Genomic DNA, 25,783 nt, shown 5'->3' on the forward strand with positions numbered 1-25,783 from the left:
AGGACTTGAAGGAGGCGAGGGCTCTGGACTTTGACTATCAGCAGCAGATGATCTACTGGGCAGAAGGATACCCCCCCATGATCAGTCGCATGCACATCAATGGCAGTGACGTCCAGGTCAGTGTGACAATGACAACGATGAGGATGAATGACAGTGAAGAGAAACTGAATTCAAATTACTTACAGTACATGTTTGTTTCAGAGTACTTATACTTCTATTTAAAATACTTTGTGACATCATTGTTAACCCATTAAAACCGGGAACGCATCTGTGTTACCACTTAAACCATTATTTTATACTTTGGCTATTCAAAAATAGCAGATCTACAAGCTCATAGCGCGGCACCGAGTGCCGCGCTATGAGCTTGTAGATCTGCATTTTTTTGAAAAATCGTGAACATGTGTGCAAATCTTTGAATATATAAGTATATTTTTAACTCAAAGCTTTGCTTCTGGGGGTCCCTGGATCAAAATATGTTTTGGGGGTCCTTGACATGAAAAGGTTTGAGCACCACTGATATATTGCAACATAAGTTAGGATTTAAAAGACATTTGTAGAATCCCCAGAAGCAAAGATTTGAGTTAAAGATGTTCGCTTTAAAAAATATATATTCAAAGAGCTGCACACATTTTCACAATTTTTCAAAAATAGTAGATATACAAGCTTGTAGCGCGGCACCGAGTGCTGCGCTATAAGGTTGCATATCTGCTATTTTTGAATAGCCAAATAAATCTAAAATGACACAAATACGTTCGGTCTTAATGGGTTAAATATAAAAGCATAAAACAGGGTGTCTGGTGTTTCAGTCAGTTAGTGTACAGACCATGTGTGCTGCTTGTGAGCCGTGAGGATGTGAGTTTGAATCTGACTCCTGGTCTTGTCTCACATGTTTCTCCTCTTTCTGTCCTTGGTTTCCTGTCTCTCTACACCAGGGCTTCACAAACTGTTACATGACAAGGACCCCAAAATAGACACACACTCTGCCCCCCCCCCCTTCCCCCCGCCTATTGCACAATGGATTAAAAAATACAATTAAAACAGTGAAAATAGCAGATCTACAAGCTCACAACCAGTCACAAAGCGACATGTTGTGAGCTTGTAGATCAGCTATTTTTGAAACATCCAAAATGTAGAACATTTGTGAAAAACAAATGAAAATGCTCTACACCACCCTATTTAAAACATAATTGTAATAATTGCATTAAAATATAGTGAGTATATTCAGAGTACATGTATGGTTGATTGACAGGTCCTTCACAACACGTTGATCAGCTGGCCAACCAGTCTGGCTGTTGATTGGGTGGCAGGAAACCTGTACTGGTGTGACAGAGGCAGGGACACCATAGAGGTGTCCAAACTAAACGGGTCGTACAGAACAGTCCTGGTCAACACCGGCCTGGAGGAGCCATACACCATGGCTGTGGATGTACGCTACGGGTAAGAGCACTGTGGTGACATCATGGACCTCACACTGTGGTGACATCATGAACCACTGTGATGACATCATGAACCTCACACTGTGGTGACATCATGAACCACTGTGATGACATCATGAACCTCACATCATGAACCTCACACTGTGGTGACATCATGAACCTCACATCATGAACCTCACACTGTGGTGACATCATGAACCTCACACTGTGGTGACATCATGAACCTCACACTGTGGTGACATCATGAACCTCACACTGAGTTTATCAACAATCCTGTGAAACACCACGGATGCAAGAAGACTGAATTACATCTAAACATTAAACTGATGACATTGCATCATATTCTGTACATCTTGTAAAGTGAAGTTAAAAAGTCGCTCAATAGATGTTTTTGTTAGTAGAACAAGAAGGGTAGAGTTTACCTCATGAGGATCATTTAAATAGTATCATGTAAGTTGTCACTCACTGAAAAGTGCACTAAATTGAGTGTGTAACACTTCCTTGTGATTGGCTGTGCTTTCTGGAGCTTCTATGAGGCAAATTCCAAACATAAGACACCTAAGTATTCTAAAACAAATCATATAAAGTACAGTATGTCTGATTTGTTGTGAATAATGTGTTGAATGTTGTTATTGTTGTTATTTATTCCCTATGTGTCCCTCCCCTCCCCTGCGTGGAACACGCACGCTCGCACGCACGCACGCACGCACGCACGCACGCACTACTTACATGCAAGTTCGAGTTACATGTTCACACAATGTAAATAAGCTGTTGGCTTCATTGTGTTTTATCATATTGATAGTGGTGGAAAAATTATGTATTACATCGTTGATGTCGGGGGGGAAAACTCATGTCCAAAAATCTGTGTTCCAATGTAGTTATTATTTAGTCTCAAGCTTAATTAATACTTTTCAATTGGTCAAATATACTGTATATAAAACCCAAAGACACACTAAACCACTTTCACTTTCAATAAAAAAAGGCAATTTTATAAAAAGATCTACAGGCTCACAGTGTGTGACATTGTGACGCATTGTGAGCTTGTACATCGGCTATTTTTTGCTACTTTGGTGACACTGTGGTATTGTGGACAATGTAGGCATTCATTTACAAAACAAAACAACATTTTTTAAATATGGAGATACAAGGTTTCTGCCCGACAACAACAATATGTTACATTGTCAGTAAAGATTTCAAACAGTGACCCTGACTCAGTGTCTCCCTGACAGGTACTTGTACTGGACAGACTGGGGTGACAACAACCCCCACATAGAGAGGATGGGGATGGACGGCACCAACAGGAGCATCATCGTGAAGGATAAGATCTACAAGCCCAGAGGCCTGACGTTAGACTACATCAACGATCACATCTACTGGAGCGACTACAGGATGAGACACATTGAGTTTGCCAACCTGGATGGAGCCAACATACGCACAGGTAACACACACACACACACACACACACACACACACACACACACACACACACACACACACACACACACACACACACACACACACACACACACACACACACACACACACACTGTACTGGAAGAAGTACTAGATGATTTACTTACTGGAGTTCCCCAGGGGTCTATTCTAGGCCCCTCCTTTAATCTTCTTTATTTGATAAAAGGATTACATTAGATATCTTTGCAGAAAATAGCCGATCTACAAGCTCATAACATGTTACAGTGTGACACGTTGTGATCTTGTAGATCTGCTATTTCCGTTGTATGTCTGGCCCAGAATAGAGTCACTAGGGTTCATGTGGTTAAATTAACACTCCAGAGTGTAAAGCTCCTTACACACCGGGGGCGATTTTTTCATGCGAATAATACGTTTTGTTTTTTTAAAACCTTTTAAAGTCAATGCAAGCTTCCACGGAGCGAAAAAAGCGAAGAAGCGAAAAAGCGTCTTTTATTTATTCGGAACGAGTCTGAATTTTGCGTATATTCGCATAATCGCCGGTGTGGAATGACCTTTACTGTGGATAAGAATGGATTATGTTTATTTTTACATGAAGAAAAAAAACAGGTAAACAGTGAGAACATTATTTACCTTTGTAAACTTTATTGATGCATTTTAACTCTTGTTATAATATTCTTTATAGTACTTTGTTCATCTATTTTATAATATTGTGACTCTTTTGGTTTTGTGTGTCTGTAGTTGTGAGTCAGGACATCAACTACATCTATGCTATTACTCTGTTTGAGGATCACATCTACTGGTTACAGAGGAGCTCCATCTACAGAGCCAACAAGACTCAGGGAACCAACAAGACCAAACTCATCAGCAACCTGAACAAACCATCTGACCTCCACATGTATCACCCCTATAGACAACCTGAGGGTCTGTACCACTTACTGTATACAAAACTCTCACTGTTCACTCTCACTGGGGGCGGCCATAGCTGAGTGGTTAGAGAGCCCGGCTGGGCAGCCAGAGGCTCTACAGTAGTTGTAGCAGGTTCCATTCCAGTAATGTGTCCATGTGTGTCCCCGAGCAAAACTCTAAACCCCTACTTGCTCCCAGAGCGCCGTAGAATGGCTGGTCACTGCTCCTAGTAGTTATCCACCTGTTTCCGCAGGAATTTACTGGGGCAAAGATTTTGATTATTATTACAAAACGTACATCAACCACTTCAGCCCTATATACATTTTGGCAGTTTGAAAATAGCCGATCTACAAGCTCACAATGCATGGCATCGCGACGCATTGTGAGCTTTTAGATCGGCTATTTTCAAAGGATTTTTATACATTTGAAAACTTGAAGTGGGACATTCAGCACAATGAGTACTTTTGGTACTTTAAGTACATTTTGATGCCAATACTTTTTTACTTTTACTCAAGTACATTTAGAATTCCGGACTTTTACTTTTAAAGTATTTCTATATTGCTGTGTTGATACTTTTACTTAAGTAAAACATTTCAGTACTTTTTCCACCACTGGGTAAGATGAGCATTAGCACGGCAACCTCCTTGTTATTTTTTTTCTGAATTTTCTGAGATTGATATTAAATACAGTTTTAATTGGGTTGTCTATGATTGTCATGTTGTCATATTTGATGTTTTATCAAAGCAATAAACCATGTGAGGTGGTGGTTTACAGTGATTGTAGAACAATTTGAGGGTTGTAGTCACTCTGCTCTGCATCGTTCCTAACAACACCTCATAGCTGCTCTAAACTCACATTAAACCACAGCCTGGTGTGGTTTATTGCTTTATTCTAACATATAGGTGTGTGTTCTCATGTTTGTTCCATGTGTGCATGTTTTCTCCACCCTGCAGTGGCCGGTCACCCGTGTCAGACCAACAATGGAGGCTGCAGTAACCTGTGTCTGCTCTCACCTGGAGGAGGCTACAAGTGTGAGCAGTACATGTCCATCTGCACTGCCAGCCAGGTGATTCACCTCGCCTTCACTTGTGTTACGCTGTATGACTTTATGTCTCATGTCTGCTTTTGATACATTACTGATTCTAAACATAATCCTCTGTCTCCCCCATCAGTTTGCTTGTAAGACCTACAAGTGCATTCCGTTGTCGTGGAAATGTGACACAGTAGATGACTGTGGGGACCGGTCAGACGAACCTGCAGACTGCTGTGAGTTGAGACAGAAATATTACCTCATTAGTCATGCTTTATTATCAGTGTTGGGACTAATGTGTTACTTTATAACGGCACTACTTTTTTGTGGTAACTATAGTAACATAACTAATTACTTTTTTCCAGTTTGATTATGTTGTCACAACCATTGATATTTAAATTGACATTTTACTCGTTTCTTGATTTTTATCTGACTTCTACTTCTTATTGGAGGTTCTTGTGCATCGGCTCTGCACAAGGACCAGGTCACATGATGTATGGGCCAAAACCACAGTAAGCTAAATATGCACTCAGGATTAGCGAGACATGACATTACATAAATGACCCTGTCATGAGATGATTTCTACAGTCTGTGCATTGATAAACAAAGGTAGGCTACGTAACGGCAACTTCTCCGTCTTGTGTGGGCTTACTGCGAAATAAAGTGGGCCACGGCCCCCTTTCAAAATAATCATTTTGAAACATATTTATACATCCACTAGGGCTGTACAATTTTGTTAAAAATGAAATCCCAGATTTCTTCTCTGAAAACTAGATTTTTGATTTAGATAAAATCTGTATTTTTTCTATGTTGCTTTTATTTTAAAAATGTTGTAACAAACGTGAATTTTCCTATTGGAAATAAAGTGCAAACATTAAAGAAATATAAATCCCCCTTGGGATTAATTTAGTGACAACTTTTACAATATGTCTTTGGCTTTTCTCCATGCTATCATTCATTTTAGCTAGAGGACCCAGCTCTTGACCAAACAAAGATGAATTCCTGGGATTAATAACTTGAGAGAACACACTTTCACCAAACTTAACATTCAGAATTTGTTTAAACTCAGCCAACCAGTAGCTACATTACCATGTCTTTTACAATGTGAAATGCCACCACCACATCCGTAATGCTCTTCCACTTGGCTTCTGTCTATATTCATATATGGGAAACCAATGCCATGTGAAAATGAAGCCGCTTGGCTAGTTCATTTAAACTCATCAACCATCACACATAGCAGTATTCATCAGTGAGCTTGCAGATCGGCTATTTTCAGCATGATGCAACACGTCGTACAACAAAGTATAAATGAAGCTTTACTTGGGAGATGTGTTTGTTGGACGAGGCGACGCACAGCGCTTCCTGATGCAAAAATAAACAGGCTAATTATAAAGTATCCTATGCCTACATAGTTACATGGATATTTATTTTGAGGGATATAACGTTTGCAAGATCATTCTTCACAGTTTACACCAAAGAAAGCAAGGTAGACCATAAAACTATAATTACTTATAGTTACTTATAATTACTTATTGCTGCTGGATCATGTAATGAGGCTTTATTCTTTACGGCATGATTATGCTTCTATGCATTTTCCTATGCATTGTTGTTGCCAATAACTTGTTATTTATCAATTTATATTATTTGCTGCTGGATGAAGTCACATTGTATTCCATGCTATATGCATGATGCTGCTGTGTGTCTGTAATGGTAAAGAGACAGTAGGTCTACTATATACATGATGCTTAGGCTGTGTCTCTGTAATGGTAAAGAGACAGTAGGTCTACTATATGCATGATGCTTAGGCTGTTTGTCTGTAATGGTAAAGAGACAGTAGGTCTACTATATGCATGATGCTAACGCTGTGTCTCTGTAATGGTAAAGAGACAGTAGGTCTACTATATGCATGATGCTTAGGCTGTGTCTCTGTAATGGTAAATGGACAGTAGGTCATCTACTGACATTGGTGAGGACAGAATGTACAGAAATAACTGGCCGAAGTGCCGGCTGAAAATGTACTTGAGTAAAATTACAAAAGTATAAAATGTACTTTTAAGTATCAAAAGTAAAAAAATACTCTTTATGCAGAATGTCCCATTTCAAGTTTTAAAATGTATAAAAATACTTTGAAAATAGCAGATCTACAAGCTCTGTGAGCTTGTAGATCTGCTATTTTCAAAGGGCCTAAAGTGGTTAGAACAGAAGTGGTAGATTGAGAGTACTTACTTTTGTTACTTTAAGTACATTTTTATACCAATACTGTGGTACTTTTACTCAAATACATTTTGAATTCCGGACTTTTAATTGTAACAGAGTATTTCTACATTGCAGTATTGATACTTTTACTTCAGTAAAACATGTGAGTACCTTTTCCACCACTGGGGAGTTATGAACAGAACTGACTATGACATTGGCTGGAGGTGGGTAACGTGACCAACGTGAAATTGAGCAATTTCCCGACTTAATATTTTGAGGCCAAAATTAAGAATGAATTACTTTAAAAAATGTGTGAGCATGGAAAACATTGTTTTTGTGTGAGTCTCTCTTTGTGCTCCTCCACGCAAAGACAAACTCAGACGTGTGCGTGTGTGTGTGTGCGTGTTTGTGTGAAGTGTTCTTTTTTTCAGCGGCCATGATGTCAGGCTGGCATGATTCCATAATGTCATAAGGTTACAGACACACCATATCTGCCTATATGCGGTCTGTACAGAGGACAGGTGGTCTATGTGTTGTGAAGGTGGTCTGTACAGAGGACAGGTGGTCTATGTGTTGTGAAGGTGGTCTGTACAGAGGACAGGTGGTCTATGTGTTGTGAAGATGGTCTGTACAGAGGACAGGTGGTCTATGTGTTGTGAAGGTGGTCTGTACAGAGGACAGGTGGTCTATGTGTCGTGAAGGTGGTCTGTACAGAGGACAGGTGGTCTATGTGTTGTGAAGGTGGTCTGTACAGGGGACAGGTGGTCTATGTGTCGTGAAGGTGGTCTGTACAGAGGACAGGTGGTGTGTTGTGAAGGTGGTCTGTACAGAGGACAGATGGTGATTATTCTCACTGTTACAGATATTGTTTTATTGTTTATTAGGATCCCCATTAACGTTTGCCATGACAAAAGCTTGTCTTCCTGGGGCCCGACACAAACAAACATTTTAACAGAAACATTCATTACATCAACTTTACAATCACTATAATACAAATAATAATAATAATAATAATTAAAACTTAATCACTTATCCCTTACACTTATCACTGTTACAGATATGTACATAGAGTGCATATTGTTATCACCATGGACACCATGGAAGCTGTTTGTTTTGACTTGTTGTGTTGTTATGACCAGGGGTGTATTGGTGGTTTATTTTCCGGCGGAACGGTATTTTAATGCATTTAATGCGCAAATCGCGCACAATTTATTTTACCTTAAAGTAGGAAACATGTTTGTATAGGAAAAGTTTTTTAGCTTAGTTTTAGTCTTTTTAAACTAATAAACATTCAAGGAATGCCATGAATTGTAGAGCTGAAACTAAAAGTTTGCTTTGAACGAGTATCTTTCTCTTCTTCTACGGTGGCTGAGGCATTGCTGCGTGCTGATAGGATACTGGCAGCCGGGGCTACTGAAGCCAACATGCTATGTTGCTTACCATGTAGCCTATAGACCAATCCACAGAGCCGCTGTCTGTAGCTGTGGTGTCGCGGTGCGGAGCGGCACCCGCTTGACACCGCAGTTATGACTGCCGCTCTGTGGATTTGTCTATAGATGCTAGGAGTGAGGATACATACTCACTTGTAAACCTGTTATGCAAAGTAACCATTTGGGTAGCCTATTGGCTGGTGAATTTTATGGGGGGGGTGGTGTTCTATCTAAATCCCCCCCCTACGCGCGTGCACCGTACCTTGTGAGTGTGTGTGAAAATGTACCGGTGGAACGGCGTGGTACTCCGTGTGGCCCCCATGACACCACTGGTTATGACCCTATATCAGGGGTGATGCAACTTTGATGATGGAGAGGGCCACTATACTGTATTTCCACATTCACTCCAGGGGGCCACATTGCATATACTGTTAGGCAGACACCTCTTATCTCCGTATTTTAACTTTTTTGAAGATTTATGCCGTACTTCGCCATTCTATGTCACACAAAAGTAGCATAAATAGCCGATCTACAAGCTCAAAACTGCGACGCGTTTTGAGCTTGTAGATCTGCTATTTTAGCTAATTATGATTATTTTTTCAAATGCATTTAGTTATACTTATGTTAACTTTATGAACTTAAATACAAATACATTGGACATAAAAAAGACAATAGCATTAATACTAGTCATTAAGCTACTAAAATAGACTGAAGTAAATAAAGTGGGTCATGTTTGTATGTTTGGAATTGTAACAGCTGAAATCAATAATATATCAATATTCCGATATTAACCTACGGGCCGCATTAATTGAAGGTGGGGGCCGCATGTGGCCCCCGGGCCACCAGTTGCCCACGTATGCCCTACAGTATATGGTCATATGTGTATTTCCCTGTGTGGTGTTTTGTCCTGTGAATGTCTCCTCCCCCTCATTGGTATGGGGGATTGAGTGGTGCTGATTGGTTACCAGCTGGTGTGTGAGTGGTGATTGGTTGTGGTTGAGTGTGAGTGGTTGATTACTGGGCGGAACTAGCTGGTGATTGGCTCCTGTGACGATGGGCTCAACTATGAAGCTGGAGGTCACCAGTCCTCTGATGTCTTCATCCTGACCAGTTGTGTGTGTCAGTGTTTTAGATTTGTGTTAAAGAAGTAGTTCACCCAAAAAATTACTTATTTTCTATCAATTACACACTCCATGAGTCATTGAATTCGTGGAGATGTTTTAGTTTTTATCGCATTCCTAAGCCAATAATTTGATAACAGGCGGTCTCTCCGGTAGGAGACATAAAGAGTCTTCTTTGTGTCTCCTACCAGATACATTACCATCTTTATTATTAGCATCAAATTGTTGGCTCAGGAATGTGACAAAAACAAAAAAATCTCCATGAATTCAATGCTTCATGAGGTGTGTGTAATTGATTGAAAATAAGTATTTTTTTTGGGTGAACTACTCTTTTAACATGGATGGCTTAGGGTACAACCTTGGTGTTAACATGGGTTAGTGTACAGTCTTGGTACTGTAGGGGTTTGTGTGTGTGTGTGTGTGTGTGTGTGTGTGTGTGTGTGTGTGTGTGTGTGTGTGTGTGTGTGTGTGTGTGTGTGTGTGTGTGTGTGTGTGTGTGTGTGTGTGTGTGTGTGTGTGTGTGTGTGTGTGTGTGTGGTCAAAGGTCAGATATATTTATACACAGCTCAGTATGGAGTCTAATATAGGGGTTAGTGTGTGTGTGTGTGTGGCACACAGAGGGGTCAAAGGTCAGATATATTTATACAAAGATTAGTATGGAGTCTAATATAACAGTGGTTTCATGTCATCTCCCACTAGGGATATGCCAGCGAATGTCTGATTTTTTGAATATTCGTCACAGTCTCCATAATCGAAAATTATTTTTAAAATTAGATTTTATTTATATATATATATATTTTTTAATATATTTTTTATTTAACATTTTATGGCTTAGTTTCAACCAACATATAGGCTAATACTACTACATGTAATAATAATAATAATAATAATAATAATAATAATAATAGTATTAATAATTGTAAATGGCCATTGGTCACACCACCAATTTGTTTTACTGTAAACTTGGAAGAAGTCTGTGCAGAGTGCAGGCTGCTGCTGCGTTGTTGTAGTTGTTGGGTTTATCTTATTTATTGATTGTTTTTTTTTTTTTTTGGGGGGTGTGTGTGTGGGGGGGGCGCACTAGGGCTGCACGATTCTTGCTCAAATGTGAATCACGATTTTCCTCCATAAGAATTGAGATCACGATTCTCACACGATTCTCACACAATTCTCTTGTAAATATAAAAATATTAAGAAAAAAGAAAAAAAAACCTTTTTTTTTTTTTTATTGAAAAAAAAATCGTCATAATTCAAAATCGAGATCGCATAGGTGTCTGAATCGAGATCACAATCTTTTTTCGATAAATCGTGCAGCACTGCGGCGCAGTCTACAATTTCACCCCTGTTCATCCTTGTGTCTTTGAGCAGCTCATCTCCGGCACCGTTGGACTGATTCGCGTGAAACCTTTGCACACACACACTCCCTGGAGGCCAAGGAAGAACCTCTGCCCCAAAGGTCCACATCGGCCTGTTATAGCGCAAGCAGGAGGCAGATTTTTGCAAAACAAATTTTACTTCTACAGATTTTGTCCAAACCTCAAAATTGCACAAAATGCCGCAAATCATGAACGCATCGTCTAATTACTGTGAAACTTTAAACACATCCATACATGTTACGTTATGTATGTATGTTATACTTATATTGATCATTGTCTTCATCAGTGAGTGTTGAACTACAGTACTATAGGATGTCATCAAAGTACATGTTAACTTTGTAGTCACTCTTAGCTCTCACAGGGAGCTCTGCAGCACAAATGTCCTTTTCTTGAGGCCACTTGACCCCCTGAAAACTTCTCTCATGTTATTGGACAACTTGTCAGGCGTGTTCCACAGCCAACTGAGTTTGAAGGATAATTATGTTAGTTTGTTAGTGATGAAGGTCTGTGTGACCAAATCACTAAATGCCAACCAACCTGTTAGTTTACAACAAACTATTGATTGTCATACAGTAGATTTATATTTAGTCATTTCTGATATAAATTACAGTTCCTCATTCCCACCCTGTGAATGTCAAATAAATAGCAGCAAACAGGAGAAACAAAGGACATCTTGTCAAGTATTTCAACAGATAAACCACAACAACCAACCAGCTGTTACACTGAAGCTCATATAGTTTTTTATGTTTCTCCTCAGCTCTTCAGAATGAACCAACACACAACACAACAGGTAAGACTGTCTGTTTGTCTGTCTGTCTCTCTGTCTGTCTGTCTGTCTGTCTGTCTGTCTGTCTGTCTGTCTGTCTGTCTGTCTGTCTGTCTGTCTGTCTGTCTGTCTGTCTGTCTAAAACTCATATTGTAACCAGTGAAATATGTAGATATTTGTATGTAAAGTGAATAAAAGGTGAGTCAGTAAATACAGCAGCTTCACTGTGTCAGTGGTGTGTTTGACAAAGAGAGGAAACACATCCCAACCTTTTTAAACATGGTGATCAATAAGTTTACATTTATAAGGTTATTTATGTATCAATATGTTACATCTATGAGCGTATTAACCCATTAAGACCTGAGGCCCATTCTACAAATGCCTTCTAAATCAGTAGTTCTCAAACCTCTGCGTGTCAAGGACCCCCAGAATGATATGTATTTGGACGCGGACCCCCATCTGAAAACGTTTTGTGCCAGGGACCCCCAGAAGAGAATAATTGTGTTAAAATAAATCTGAATCATTCAAAACATTCAAAAATGCGGATATACAAGCTCACAGCACGGCACAAAGTGACGTGCTGTGAGCTTGTAGATCTGCTATTTTCTAATAGCCAACGCTAAAATCTAAAATGAAACGGATGCTTTCCCGGTTTTTGTATATTTTTAAAGGTAAACCAACTCAAATGTAATGTCTCACTTTCTCCAGAGGTGGAGCCCTTCTTCATCGTAGCCACCAGCTCCAAGCTGATGAAGATCAGCTTGGACGGCTCCAGCTCCACAGAGCTCAAACAGGTGAAAACCATTAGACATAACAACACATCCTATGTAATCCTATACAATATTCTACACACACTGCTTTTGACATGCTGGAATGTATTCCTGTCTGAGACTAACACAACTGATGTGGTGTGACAGGACTTGAATTATATGAGGGCTCTGGACTTTGACTATCAGCAGCAGATGATCTACTGGGCAGAAGGATACCCCTCCTACATGATTAGTCGCATGCACATCAATGGCAGTGACGTCCAGGTCAGTGTGACAATGACAACGATGAGGATGAATGACAGGGAAGAGAAACTGAATTCAAATTACTTGCAGTACACGTGTAATTCAGAGTACTTATACTTCTATTTAAAATACTTTGTGACATCAGTGTTAACCCATTACAACCGGGAACGCATCTGTGTTACCACTTAAACCATTATTTTATACTTTGGCTATTAAAAAATAGCAGATCTACAAGCTCATAGCGCGGCACCGAGTGCCGCGCTATGAGCTTGTAGATCTGCAATTTTTGAAAAATCGTGAACATGTGTGCAAATCTTTGAATTTATAAGTTAATTTTTAAAGAGCTGGTGCCATGTTTTTGCACTTTTTCTGTTTTTCATGTGTCTATGAGGTTGATAGAACTTCATAAAGCCCCCCGGTGGTGTTTTTATGGTGTTTTATGTCTTCTCTGACTATTTGGAGTTTCTTCCTGGAGGCTGAAACCTTGAGGGTCAAACGTGCCAATAGAGAAACAGCGCTTTAGTGACATCACAAAGCCATACCCTCCCCCTCATTATCATAACACAACAGGTGTGGGCATGAGGAGGAGGAGGGACTAGGACAGGTGGGTGGTGCTAAGGTGGTGGAGGAGGTGCTAAGGTGAGAACCAGGTATACTTAATGAACTGGAGGCGTGTCCACATAAAAACATAATTTTAACCATTTCTGTACACTTTTTTTTTGTTGAAAAAAATCCTTACATAATAATAATACCTTATGATCAGGTTTTAGGATTGAAAAATATCATGGCACCCCATCTTTAACATTTGTAACATTTTTAACTCAAAGCTTTGCTTCTGGGGGTCCCTGGATCAAAATATGTTTTGGGGGTCCTTGACATGAAAAGGTTTGAGCACCACTGATATATTGCAACATAAGTTAGGATTTAGAAGACATTTGTAGAATCCCCAGAAGCAAAGATTTGAGTTAAAGATGTTCGCTTTAAAAATATATATATTCAAAGAGCTGCACATATTTTCACAATTTTTCAAAAATAGTAGATATACAAGCTCGTAGCGCGGCACCGAGTGCCGCGCTATGAGGTTGCATATCTGCTATTTTTTAATAGCCAAAGAAATCTAAAATGACACAAATGCGTTCGGTCGTAATGGGTTCAATATAAAAGCAGAAAACAGGGTGTCTGATGTTTCAGTCAGTTAGTGTACAGACCATGTGCTCCTTGTGAGCCGCGAGGATGTGAGTTTGAATCTGACTCCTGGTGTGGTCTCACATGTTTCTCCTCTTTCTGTCCTTGGTTTCCTGTCTCTCTACACCAGGGAATCACAAACTGTCACATGACAAGGACCCCAAAATAGCAGAACTACAAGCTCACAACGCGTCACAAAGCGACGCATTGTGAGTGTGTAGATCAGCTATTTTCAAATAGAAATGTTCAAAATCTAGATTATTTGTGAAAAACTAATGAAAATACTCAAAACCAAGGACCACAAAATAGACACACACTCTTGCTGGGGCCCACGCTCTAAAACATGGTGGTGTGAGCTTGTAGATCAGATATTCTCAAAAAGAAACATTCAATATAGAACATTTTTGAAACAAAACACATTTGTGAACACTGCTCTACACTACCCTATCTAAAAAGTATTGTAGTAACTGCATAAAAATTATAAAACGATAAAATGGTGAGTATAATCAGAGTACATGTATGGTTGATTGACAGGTCCTTCACAACACGTTGATCAGCTCTCCAACCAGTCTGGCTGTTGATTGGGTGGCAGGAAACCTGTACTGGTGTGACAGAGTCAGGGACAATATAGAGGTGTCCAAACTAAACGGGTCGTACAGAACAGTCCTGGTCAACACCGGCCTGGACCAGCCAGAGGCCATGGCTGTGGATGTACGCTACGGGTAAGAGCACTGTGGTGACATCATGAACCTCACACTGTGGCGACATCCTGAACCTCACACTGTGGTGACATCATGAACCTCACACTGTGGTGACATCATGAACCTCACACTGTGGTGACATCATGAACCTCACACTGTGGTGACATCATGAACCTCACACTGAATGTATCAACCATCCTGTGAAACACCACGGATACAAGAAGACTGAATTACATCTAAACATTAAACTGATGACATTGCATCATATTCTGTACATCTTGTAAAGTGAAGTTAAAAAAAGTCGCTCAATAGATGTTTTGTTAGTAGAACTAGAAGGGTAGAGTTTACCTCATGAGGAACATTTAAATAGTATCATGTAAGTTGTCACTCACTGAAAAGTGCGCTAAATTGAGTGTGTAATACTTCCTTGTGATTGACTGTGCTTTTTGGAGCTTCTATGAGGCAAATTCCAAACATAAGACACCTAAGTATTCTAAAATAAATCATATAAAGTACAATATGTCTGATTTGTTGTGAATAATGTGTTGAATGTTGTTATTGTTGTTATTTATTCCCTATGTGTCCCTCCCCTCCCCTGTGTGGAGCACGCACGCACGCACGCACGCACGCACGCACGCACGCACGCACGTACTACTTACATGCAAGTGTGAGTTACATGTTCACACAATGTAAATAAGCTGTTGGCTTCATTGTGTTTTATCATATTGATAGTGGTGGAACAATAATGTATGTTTACATATCGTTGATGTCGGGGGGGAAAACTCATGTCCAAAAATCTGTGTTCCAATGTAGTTATTATTTAGTCTCAAGCTTAATTAATACTTTTCATTGGTCAAATATACTGTATATAAAACCCAAAGACACACTAAACCACTTTCACTTTAAATAAAAAAAGGCAATTTTATAAAAAGATCTACAGGCTCACAGTGTGTGACATTGTGACGCATTGTGAGCTTGTACATCGGCTATTTTTTGCTACTTTGGTGACACTGTGGTATTGTGGACAATGTAGGCATTCATTTACAAAACAAAACAAACTTTTTTAAATATGGATATACAAGGTTTCTGCCCGACAACAACAATATGTTACATTGTCAGTAAAGATGTCAAACAGTGACCCTGACTCAGTGTCTCCCTGACAGGTACTTGTACTGGACAGAAAGTGGTGACAACAACCCCCACATAGAGAGGATGGGGATGGACGGCACCAACAGGAGCATCATCGTGGAGGATAAGATCTACCGGCCCAGAGGCCTGACGTTAGACTACATCAACGATCACATCTACTGGATCGACTACAAGGAGAAACACATTGAGTTTGCCAACCTGGATGGAACCAACAGACACACAGGTAAAACACACACACACACACACACACACACACACACACACACACACACACACACACACACACACACACACACACACACACACACACACACACACACACACACTGTACTGGAAGAAGTACTAGATGATTTACTTACTGGAGTTCCCCAGGGGTCTATTCTAGGACCCTCCTTTAATCTTCTTTATTGGATAAAAGGATTACATTAGATATCTTTGCAGAAAATAGCCGATCTACAAGCTCATAACATGTTACAGTGTGACACGTTGTGAGCTTGTAGATCTGCTATTTCCGTTGTATGTCTGGCCCAGAATAGAATCACTAGGGTTCATGTGGTTAAATTAACACTCCAGAGTGTAAAGCTCCTTACACACCGGGGGCGATTTTTTCATGCGAATAATACGTTTTTTGTAAAAAACCTTTTAAAGTCAATGCAAGCTTCCACGGAGCGAAAAAAGCGAAGAAGCGAAAAAGCGTCTTTTATTTATTCGGAACGAGTCTGAATTTTGCGTATATTCGCATAATCGCCGGTGTGGAATGACCTTTAAGGTCCTTGCACACTGGTGCGTCTTTTCGTTGCGTTTTTTTTTTTTTCATTGTTTTTTCAATTTTTTTCATTGTTGTAAAAAAAACGCAACGAAAAGACGCACCAGTGTGCAAGGACCTTTACTGTGGATAAGAATGGATTATGTTTATTTTTACATGAAGAAAAAAAACAGGTAAACAGTGAGAACATTATTTACCTTTGTAAACTTTATTGATGCATTTTAACTCTTGTTATAATATTCTTTATAATACTTTGTTCATCTATTTTATAATATTGTGACTCTTTTGGTTTTGTGTGTCTATAGTTGTGAGTCAGGACATTACTGACCACTGGATCACTGCTATTACTCTGTTTGAGGATCACATCTACTGGATAGAGGGGGAGATCAGTGGGACCTACTCCATCTACAGAGCCAACAAGACTCAGGGAACCAGCAAGACCAAACTCATCAGCAACCTGAACATACCATCTGACCTCCACATGTATCACCCCTATAGACAACCTGAGGGTCTGTACCACCTACTGTATACAACACTCTCACTGTTCACTCTCACTGGGGGCGGCCATAGCTGAGTGGTTAGAGAGCCCGGCTGGGCAGCCAGAGGCTCTACAGTAGTTGTAGCAGGTTCCATTCCAGCAATGTGTCCATGTGTCCCTGAGCAAGACTCTAAACCCCTAATAGCTCTCAGAGCGCCGTAGAATGGCTGCTCACTGCTCCTAGTAGTTATAGGATGGGTAAATGTTGTTCTGTTATAACCACACATACTGTAGCGACCCTGCTGGAATAATGACAGAGACTTGTGGGAGGGGGGGGGTTTTGATGGGGGGAGGAGGTGCCTAGTTCAGGTATGCAGTTTAGGGCAGGCTGAGAAGGGGTTAACACATGATCAAAGGGGGTGGGTAAAGGAGAAGCCCGGGAAGAGGAACAAGAAAGTGGCAGAGACACTATGGTGGCACAGTGTGTGGAGAGACTCAAGCTAGACAGACAGCGCAGCCTCTTTGTTGTTTTTCGGCACCCTCCCAACCCAGTTCTAGCCTGTATTGAAAGGGCAATAAAACCCGGTTCTCCGGTTAAAACGTCAATCCATGTTTCCTCCTTTTATTTAAGTTAGTGAGTTAGCTGTGAGGGACCGCAAACGCTACAATACTGTATGGATCACATGTGTACAGTATCACTTCTCCAACATCTTGTTTAAAATATTCACCATAACTTTCCATGGATGAATTACAGTTTGTGATTTAGTTTTTAGCAAGGTAAGAGGAGCATTTACAGTACAACCTCCTAGTTGTTTACAGGCAGACATGGACTATTTTCTTGTAGAAATTGTTCTGAAATTGATATTAAATACAGTTTTAATTGGGTTATCTATTTTCATGTTGCCATATTTGGTGTTTTATCAAAGCAATAAACCATGTGAGGACGTGGTTTACAGTGATTGTAGAACAGTTAGAGGGTTGTAGTCACTCTGCTCTGCATCGTTCCTAACAACACCTCATAGCTGCTCTAAACTCACATTAAACCACACCTCCGCCTGGTGTGGCTTATTGCTTTATTCTAACATATAGGTGTGTGTTCTCATGTTTGTTCCATGTGTGCATGTTTTCTCCACCCTGCAGTGGCCGGTCACCCGTGTCAGACCAACAATGGAGGCTGCAGTAACCTGTGTCTGCTCTCACCTGGAGGAGGCTACAAGTGTTCCTGTCCCGCCCACTTCTACTTGGCAGCTGATGGCAAGCAGTGCATGTCCAACTGCACTGCCAGCCAGGTGATTCACCTCGCCTTCACTTGTGTTACGCTGTATGACTTTATGTCTCATGTCTGCTTTTGATACATTACTGATTCTAAACATAATCCTCTGTTTCCCCCATCAGTTTGTTTGTAAGAATGAAAAGTGCATTCCGTTGTCGTGGAAATGTGACACGATAGACGACTGTGAGAACTGCTGTGAGTTGAGAGCACGCACGCACGCACGCACGCACGCACGCACGCACGCAAGCGCACACAAACACACCGTTGGTACTGAACGATGGACAGTTGTGTGTTGTGTAACTTTAGAGAGTTGATGAAGCTACAGGAAGACTGTGGTCACTTGTAGCTTCAGTCAGCAACATACACAGTCTGCTTGATATTTATGACAAATGGCAACACCTTGATGATGTCACATGACATAAGATGAAGTTACACCACACAGAGTTGCAGGTACATGGCTTGCTTTTTATTATTGTCCAAGATATTAACTGTCAAATGTGATAGGAATATAAATACATAAATTATGTGTAATAAAATTAGGTCAGTGAAGATCTCAATTCAGTTCAATGGATTATCCCTTGGCATTATGCAGTTATTAGATTTTTCAAACAGAAAGCGACACAATTAATTGTATTTGCTCTATCAACAAACTATATTTCCTAAAAATTGTTGTCAACACTGTATACATATTATTTTAATCTATTTTGATATACATCATACATTTCATCATTAATTATCAGTCATTCCCAGCTTGTGAATATCAAATAAATATCATCAAACAGGAGAAACAAAGGATGTATTTCAACACATCAACAAGCTGCTGTATTGGTAGAGAGGATCCATGTTCTCTGTTACAGTGAAACTCATTTATTTGATGATTTTTCTCCTCAGCTCTCCAGGTTAAACCAACACACAACTCAACAGGTAAACAAAGATGAAAGAAGAAAAACTGATCATAGATTACAGTGTTATTATAAGATGATGTAATGTTGTAATGAAAGTAATACTGTTTTAATGCTTAGTCTGTACAGAGTCTGATGATGTCAGGTTGTTGGGAGGAACCAGTAACTATACTGGTTGTCTAATAGTGATGAAACAAGTGTAAATAACACCAATAGTTATTTAAGGTGTCTTGTGGCCAGGTCTTAGACTTTGAGTATGGAAATTAGACTTGTATGAGCTCTAGTCAGGTCTTAGACTTAGAGTATGGAGCTTAGACGTATATGAGCTCTAGTCAGGTCTTAGACTTAGAGTATGGAGCTTAGACGTATATGAGCTCTAGAGGAGGACATTGTTTCATGTTAGTTAGACGTATATGAGCTCAAGAGGAGGACATTGTTTCATGTTTAGTTAGACGTATATGAGCTCTAGAGGAGGACATTGTTTCATGTTAGTTAGACGTATATGAGCTCTAGAGGAGGACGTTGTTTCATGTTAGTTAGACGTATATGAGCTCTAGAGGAGGACATTGTTTCATGTTAGTTAGACTTTAATGAGCTCTAGAGGAGGACATTGTTTCATGTTAGTTAGACGTATATGAGCTCTAGAGGAGGACATTGTTTCATGTTACTTAGACGTATATGAGCTCTAGAGGAGGACATTGTTTCATGTAAGTTATTTTCTTTCTATTTGAGTATTGAAATATTAATTCAGTTTGTTTATGGGCTCACTGTTAGAAATGTATATTGTTGCATATCTATTAATTTTAGGTTTTATTTAACATTTAATATTTGTCTTTCTCTCTTTGTACAGAGGTACAGTTAAATAACTTGTATCTGTGGTGTTTAAAGTTCTGTAGGCATTCATATAGGATTCTTGTAACTTCTGTTTTGTTTTAATTAATTCATATTTTAATTATAATTAACACTGCATACGATGGGTCCCTTTTGTTTTTTTATTTCTTCTAAATTCTCTCTCTCTCTCTCTCTCTCTCTCTCTCTCCAGAGTCAGTGAGGTTGGTGAATGGGACTAGTGTGTGTTCAGGCAGAGTGGAGGTGAAGTCTAATCAGTCGTGGGTCTCAGTGTGTGAAGGTGACTTTGACCAGAAGGATGCAGAGGTGGTCTGTAGGGAGCTTGGCTGTGGGGCTCCTTCAGTCCTCCAGGGGGCGCTCTTCGAAGAAGTGGAGGGTCCAATGTGGACCAAAGAGTTCCAGTGTGAAGGCAACGAGTCTGTTCTCCTGGACTGTAGAATCTCAAACTCAACTAGAAATACCAGCTCATCTGACAATACTGTTGAACTCACCTGCTCAGGTAAAAGACAAACTATACTTTGGTTTAGATTATTACTTACCAAAATATGAGCTATTATATGTGATATGAATCTAAAAGTGTAGAAATACTTTGTTTAACTGCATACTCTCTGTACAGTCTGATCATGTCAGGTTGTTGGGCGGAACCACTAATTGTACTGGTTTAGTAAATAGTTATTAGTGTGCACATGTAAATACATCCATTTGTTATTTAACACATTCACTGCCAGGTATTAATTAATTAATTCATCCGCCACTACCAGTGTTTTTACCTTATTTTGATGATCCACGGAGAGCCATGGAAGCCATGATGTGAACACGGATATAAACAAAGGCTGTCTGGGGGGAAGGGGAAGGTCTCGTCTATCCACCATAACAAAAACATTGTGACGGCGATCGTCTGTTCCATTGTTATCGTCAGTTCAATATGGCTCGTTTTCACCAAAAAACTCAGTCTAGGAGAAGAAATCCAAGCTAGATGTGTTTTTATAAATCTCATAACATAGAGTGGACGGAGACATTTTTGGGGGATGACGTCATTTCCGGTTCTATCGTTCTGACTGTTGATGATGATTGACATTTTAGTTATTTTCTTTGTTGAATACATGTTGAGTATTTGTCTTTCTCTCTGTGTGTAGAGAGGTACAGTTTAACAACTTGTATCTGATGTGTTTAAAGTTCCATATGCATTCATATAAGATTCATTTAACTTCCGTTCAGTTTTAATGAATTCTTATTTTAAATTATAATTACTTTTATAACATTGCGCAAAATGGGACCATTTAGTTTTTTATTTATTCTAAGTCATCTCTCTCTCTCTCTCTCTCTCTCTCTCTCTCTCGCTCTCCCCCCCCACCCCCCCCCAGAGTCAGTGAGGTTGGTGAATGGGACTAGTGTGTGTTCAGGCAGAGTGGAGGTGAAGTCTAATCAGTCGTGGGTCTCAGTGTATGAAGGTGACTTTGACCAGCAGGATGCAGAGGTGGTCTGTAGGGAGCTTGGCTGTGGGGCTCCTTCAGTCCTCCAGGGGGCGCTCTATGGAGAAGTGGAGGGTCCAATGTGGTCCGAAGAGTTCCAGTGTGAAGGCAACGAGTCTGTTCTCCTGGACTGTAGAACCTCAGACTCAACTACAAATACCAGCTCACCTAATAAGACTATTGAACTCACCTGCTCAGGTAAGAGACTTTAAACTTCAACTGTAAACTTTAGATTTGGATGATTACTTACCAAAATATGAAGTATTTTATTTGATAAAAGTGCTCCATATGGGTAACATTATGACAGTGAAGATATCTATATCTCTCAATTCAATTAATGTTGTTTGTTATAAACAAACTGTTCATTTTCATTCCTGTATACATTTTTTTCTTTATCTGTTTTTATATAAGTCATATATTTCATCATTTACTCATTCCCAGCCTTTGAATATCAAATAAATATCATCAAACAGGAGAAACAAAGGACATCTTGTCTTGTATTCCAACACATCAACAAGCTGCTGTATTGGTAGAGAGGATCCATGTTCTCTGTTAAAGTGAAACTCATTTATTTGATGATTTTTCTCCTCAGTTCTCCAGGTTAAACCAACACACAACTTAACAGGTAAAAAAAGATGAAAGAAGAACAATTGAAAATAGATGACAGTCTTGAAGGTATTTTAATTAAAGTAATGTTTTTTACTGCTTATTTTCTGTACAGAGTCTGATGATGTCAGGCTGGTGGGAGGAACCAGTAACTGTAGTGGCATGCTGGAAATGAAACACCAGGGAGAGTGGAGACCATTGTTGGCTTGGTTTGACTGGAACAGGATGTCATCATCTGTGGTGTGTAGACAGCTGGACTGTGGCTTTGCTGTCTCAACAGAATTTACTTCTCTTTCTACACGTCAAGCTGGATGGGTGATTCCATCTTCCTGTGTTGGCTCTGAGTCTTCACTGATGGAGTGTGGACCAGTAAAGTCTTATGATTCCACTGTCACACTGAAGGTGAACTGTTCAGGTAAAACAATTACTTCAACAATGACACTAATCTTTACACTCTCTTAATGACACTAATCTTTACACTCTCTTATATAATTGCCCTCTCTCTCATACACTAGCTTGTCTCTATAGCTTGTCTCTACTGTGCATACGTCTGTCCTTCTATATCTGCATGTCTGTGTGCCTTTAAAAGTTGTGTCATTATCAATATGCATTTAAAACGTGCCATTTTGTTTCATCTGAAGTTCAAAATTGATTAGACACGTTTACAGAGCTCCATTTGTTATTTAAAGTTTATTTTACTAGATGAATACATATTGAGTCACATTACTGGATAGTAGAGAAGATAAGGTCTACTCTATGTTTAGACTTAATAGAGTATGTAGAGTTCCAGATGCATTCTTTAAAGGTTTCATGACATTCAGTTTTACCACACATTAAAAGTCTTTGTCATGGTCCTTCAAACGTGTATAAAAAGTTTTAACAAAACATTCCACTCCATTGATCCATGGCAGGTGTTTTTCTCTCACATTTCTAAAGCCTTTTCAACTGCAATGAAAAAATAAATCTTTGCCTGCGGGTGTCGCTGTTGAGGGATTTTGCCTGTCAATCATCGCCTCTGCTCCGCCCCCCCCCCCCCAAAGGAAAGGATAGGGGATGGGAGGGGAGGGGCGAGGAGGAGATTGGGCGGGATTAATGGCCTGTGACTTCACTGCCCAAGGGCCAAGCTCAGATTACTTTTCAGCCTAATTATTCAGAAAACCCCAGACCACAGAAAATGCACTGAATGTTCAAAGTTCAGATTTTTTGGGTGTAATTGAGGTCATAAACCCCCCCAAAAAAATAAAAAAAAATTAAAATGTCATAGAACCTTTAAAGATTCATGTATCCTATGTTGTGGTTTAATGCATTTACTTTTTAAATCATAATGCTTACTCTCTCGCCATACTGCGCAATACACCCCCCCCCCAATTCCCCCCCCCCCTCTCTCTCTCTCCAGAGTCTGTTAGGTTGGTGAATGGGACTAGTGTGTGTTCAGGCAGAGTGGAGGTGAAGTCTAATCAGTCGTGGGTCTCAGTGTGTGAAGGTGACTTTGACCAGCAGGATGCAGAGGTGGTCTGTAGGGAGCTTGGCTGTGGGGCTCCTTCAGTCCGCCAGGGGGCGTTCTATGGAGAAGTGGAGGGTCCAATGTGGACCAAAGAGTTCCAGTGTGAAGGCAGTGAATCTGTTCTCCTGGACTGCAGAACCTCAAACTCAACTAGAAACACCAGCTCATCTGACAAGACTATTGAACTCACCTGCTCAGGTAAAAGACAAACTATATCTTTGGATTATTACTTACCAAAATATGAACTTTATTATGTGATTTGAATCTAAAAGTGCTGCATACATTTGTAATACCATTAGGAGAGTAACGAAATCTTTATATCCAAATTCAATTCAGTCCATTATATCATCTCTTGGCATGATGCAGTAATTAGAGTCACAGAGGGTGACAAAATTAAAGTTATTTGCTATCAACAAACACATAGTTAATTCTATATTCCTGTATACAACTTATTTTCATCATTAAATAGCATCAAACAGGATCAACAAAGGACCTCTTGTCCTGTATTTCAACACATCAACAAGCTGCTGTATTGGTAGAGAGGATCCATGCACTCTGTTACAGTGAAACTCATTTATTTGATGATTTTTCTCCTCAGCTCTCCAGATTACACCAACACACAACTCAACAGGTAAACAAAGATGAAAGAAGGACAACTGATTGTTTACAATGCTTTCATGTAGTAATCATGTATCCTCTGCATTGGTGAAATAATGTAATCTTTTAAGTAATAATTATTTCTCTCTCACAATACTTTGAGTGAGACGGGATGCTATTGTTTCTCATTTAATCAAAACATCTCTCTCTCTCTCTCTCTCTCTCTCTCTCTCTCTCTCTCTCTCTCTCTCTCTCTCTCTCTCTCTCTTCCCCCCCCCCCCCCCCCCCCCCCCAGAGTCAGTGAGGTTGGTGAATGGGACTAGTGTGTGTTCAGGCAGAGTGGAGGTGAAGTCTAATCAGTCGTGGGTCTCAGTGTGTGAAGGTGACTTTGACCAGCAGGATGCAGAGGTGGTCTGTAGGGAGCTTGGCTGTGGGGCTCCTTCAGTCCTCCAGGGGGCGCTCTATGAAGAACTTGACACTCCAATGTGGACAAAAGAGTTCCAGTGTGAAGGCAACGAGTCTGTTCTCCTGGACTGTGAAACCTCAAACTCAACTAGTAACACCAGCTCACCTAACACGACTGTTGAACTCACCTGTTTGGGTAAAAGACAAGCTATTTTCTTGCTTTGGATTAATATTCAATACTAAAAGTAAGTGCATTGCATTAATATTTACTCTATTGACTCTTTACAGTGATTGATAATGTCATGTTGGTGGGAGGAGTCAGTAACTGTACTGGTAAGCTGGAGATGAAACACCAGGGAGAATGGAGGCCAGTGGATGGTGGGTTTCACTGGAACCTGAAGTCATCATCTGTAGTGTGTAGACAGCTGGACTGTGGCTCTGCTGTTTCAACAGAAAGGAGTTCTGGTTTTACACATCAACCTGTATGGAGGATTACACCTTACTGTGCTGGTTCTGAGTCTTCACTGAGCGACTGTGTCATAATGGAGACTTTTGGTATCAAACGGAAAGGTTTGATTACAGGCAGACCCACAGTGATCTGTTCAGGTAACGAAAAACAATGACTTGAACAATGACAGCAATCTTTACAGTCACTCATTTAATCTGTCTGTCTGTCTGTCTGTCTGTCTGTCTGTCTGTCTGTCTGTCTGTCTGTCTGTCTGTCTGTCCGTCTGATATACTGTCTGTCTCTCTGTCCGTCTGTCTGACATACTGTCTGTCCATCTGTTTGACTATCCATTCATCATTTTATCAGTTTACATGTGTTCGTCTGTGCATTCGTGCGCGCATGTGCATGTGCGTGTGTGTGAGGGTGTGGGGGGGGGGGGGGGGGGGACTCGTAGGGGCTTGTAGTCTCCTATGAGCTATTGGCGAGGATCTGATGATGATAATGGTTAGTTTTTAGTTTTATTTCCCTCTTTAATTAATTGTGAATGCGTTTCTTATTTATTGATTATGTAATTCCATATGTATGAAATTATTTTACACTGAGTATATTGCTATTTGCCTTTCTTTGTGTGTTTAAGGGTTAATTAAAATGCTTGCCTCTGATGTGTTTAGATTTCAAAATGCATCCATAATGGATTTATATATATTTAATAGTGGATTCATCAAATTATCTTCTAAACT

General features: G+C 40.0%; 1 protein-coding gene across 1 annotated transcript in view; it reads left to right on the plus strand.

Annotated features, from left to right (window-relative positions):
* Positions 1-1,414: 1,414 nt before the first annotated feature.
* The window catches only part of LOC308092370 (antigen WC1.1-like), a gene marked incomplete at its 5' end in the record, with an annotated part of 29,617 nt that continues 5,248 nt past the window's right edge, over positions 1,415-25,783 (plus strand). The window contains 20 exons of the mRNA XM_080438221.1: positions 1,415-1,437; positions 2,666-2,874; positions 3,609-3,791; positions 4,730-4,842; positions 4,949-5,042; positions 11,687-11,719; positions 12,404-12,489; positions 12,613-12,729; positions 14,428-14,615; positions 15,758-15,931; positions 16,513-16,526; positions 16,815-17,018; positions 20,292-20,510; positions 21,376-21,681; positions 22,076-22,108; positions 22,205-22,504; positions 23,486-23,791; positions 24,192-24,224; positions 24,486-24,791; positions 24,884-25,201. Coding sequence (XP_080294347.1) covers positions 1,415-1,437; positions 2,666-2,874; positions 3,609-3,791; positions 4,730-4,842; positions 4,949-5,042; positions 11,687-11,719; positions 12,404-12,489; positions 12,613-12,729; positions 14,428-14,615; positions 15,758-15,931; positions 16,513-16,526; positions 16,815-17,018; positions 20,292-20,510; positions 21,376-21,681; positions 22,076-22,108; positions 22,205-22,504; positions 23,486-23,791; positions 24,192-24,224; positions 24,486-24,791; positions 24,884-25,201 — 3,259 coding nt within the window. The remainder of the gene's footprint in view (positions 1,438-2,665; positions 2,875-3,608; positions 3,792-4,729; positions 4,843-4,948; positions 5,043-11,686; positions 11,720-12,403; positions 12,490-12,612; positions 12,730-14,427; positions 14,616-15,757; positions 15,932-16,512; positions 16,527-16,814; positions 17,019-20,291; positions 20,511-21,375; positions 21,682-22,075; positions 22,109-22,204; positions 22,505-23,485; positions 23,792-24,191; positions 24,225-24,485; positions 24,792-24,883; positions 25,202-25,783) is intronic.

The sequence above is a fragment of the Gymnoscopelus braueri genome, assembly GCF_963280865.1.
Source record: "Gymnoscopelus braueri genome assembly, chromosome: 9".
In the NCBI taxonomy this organism is placed as follows: Eukaryota; Metazoa; Chordata; class Actinopteri; order Myctophiformes; family Myctophidae; genus Gymnoscopelus; species Gymnoscopelus braueri.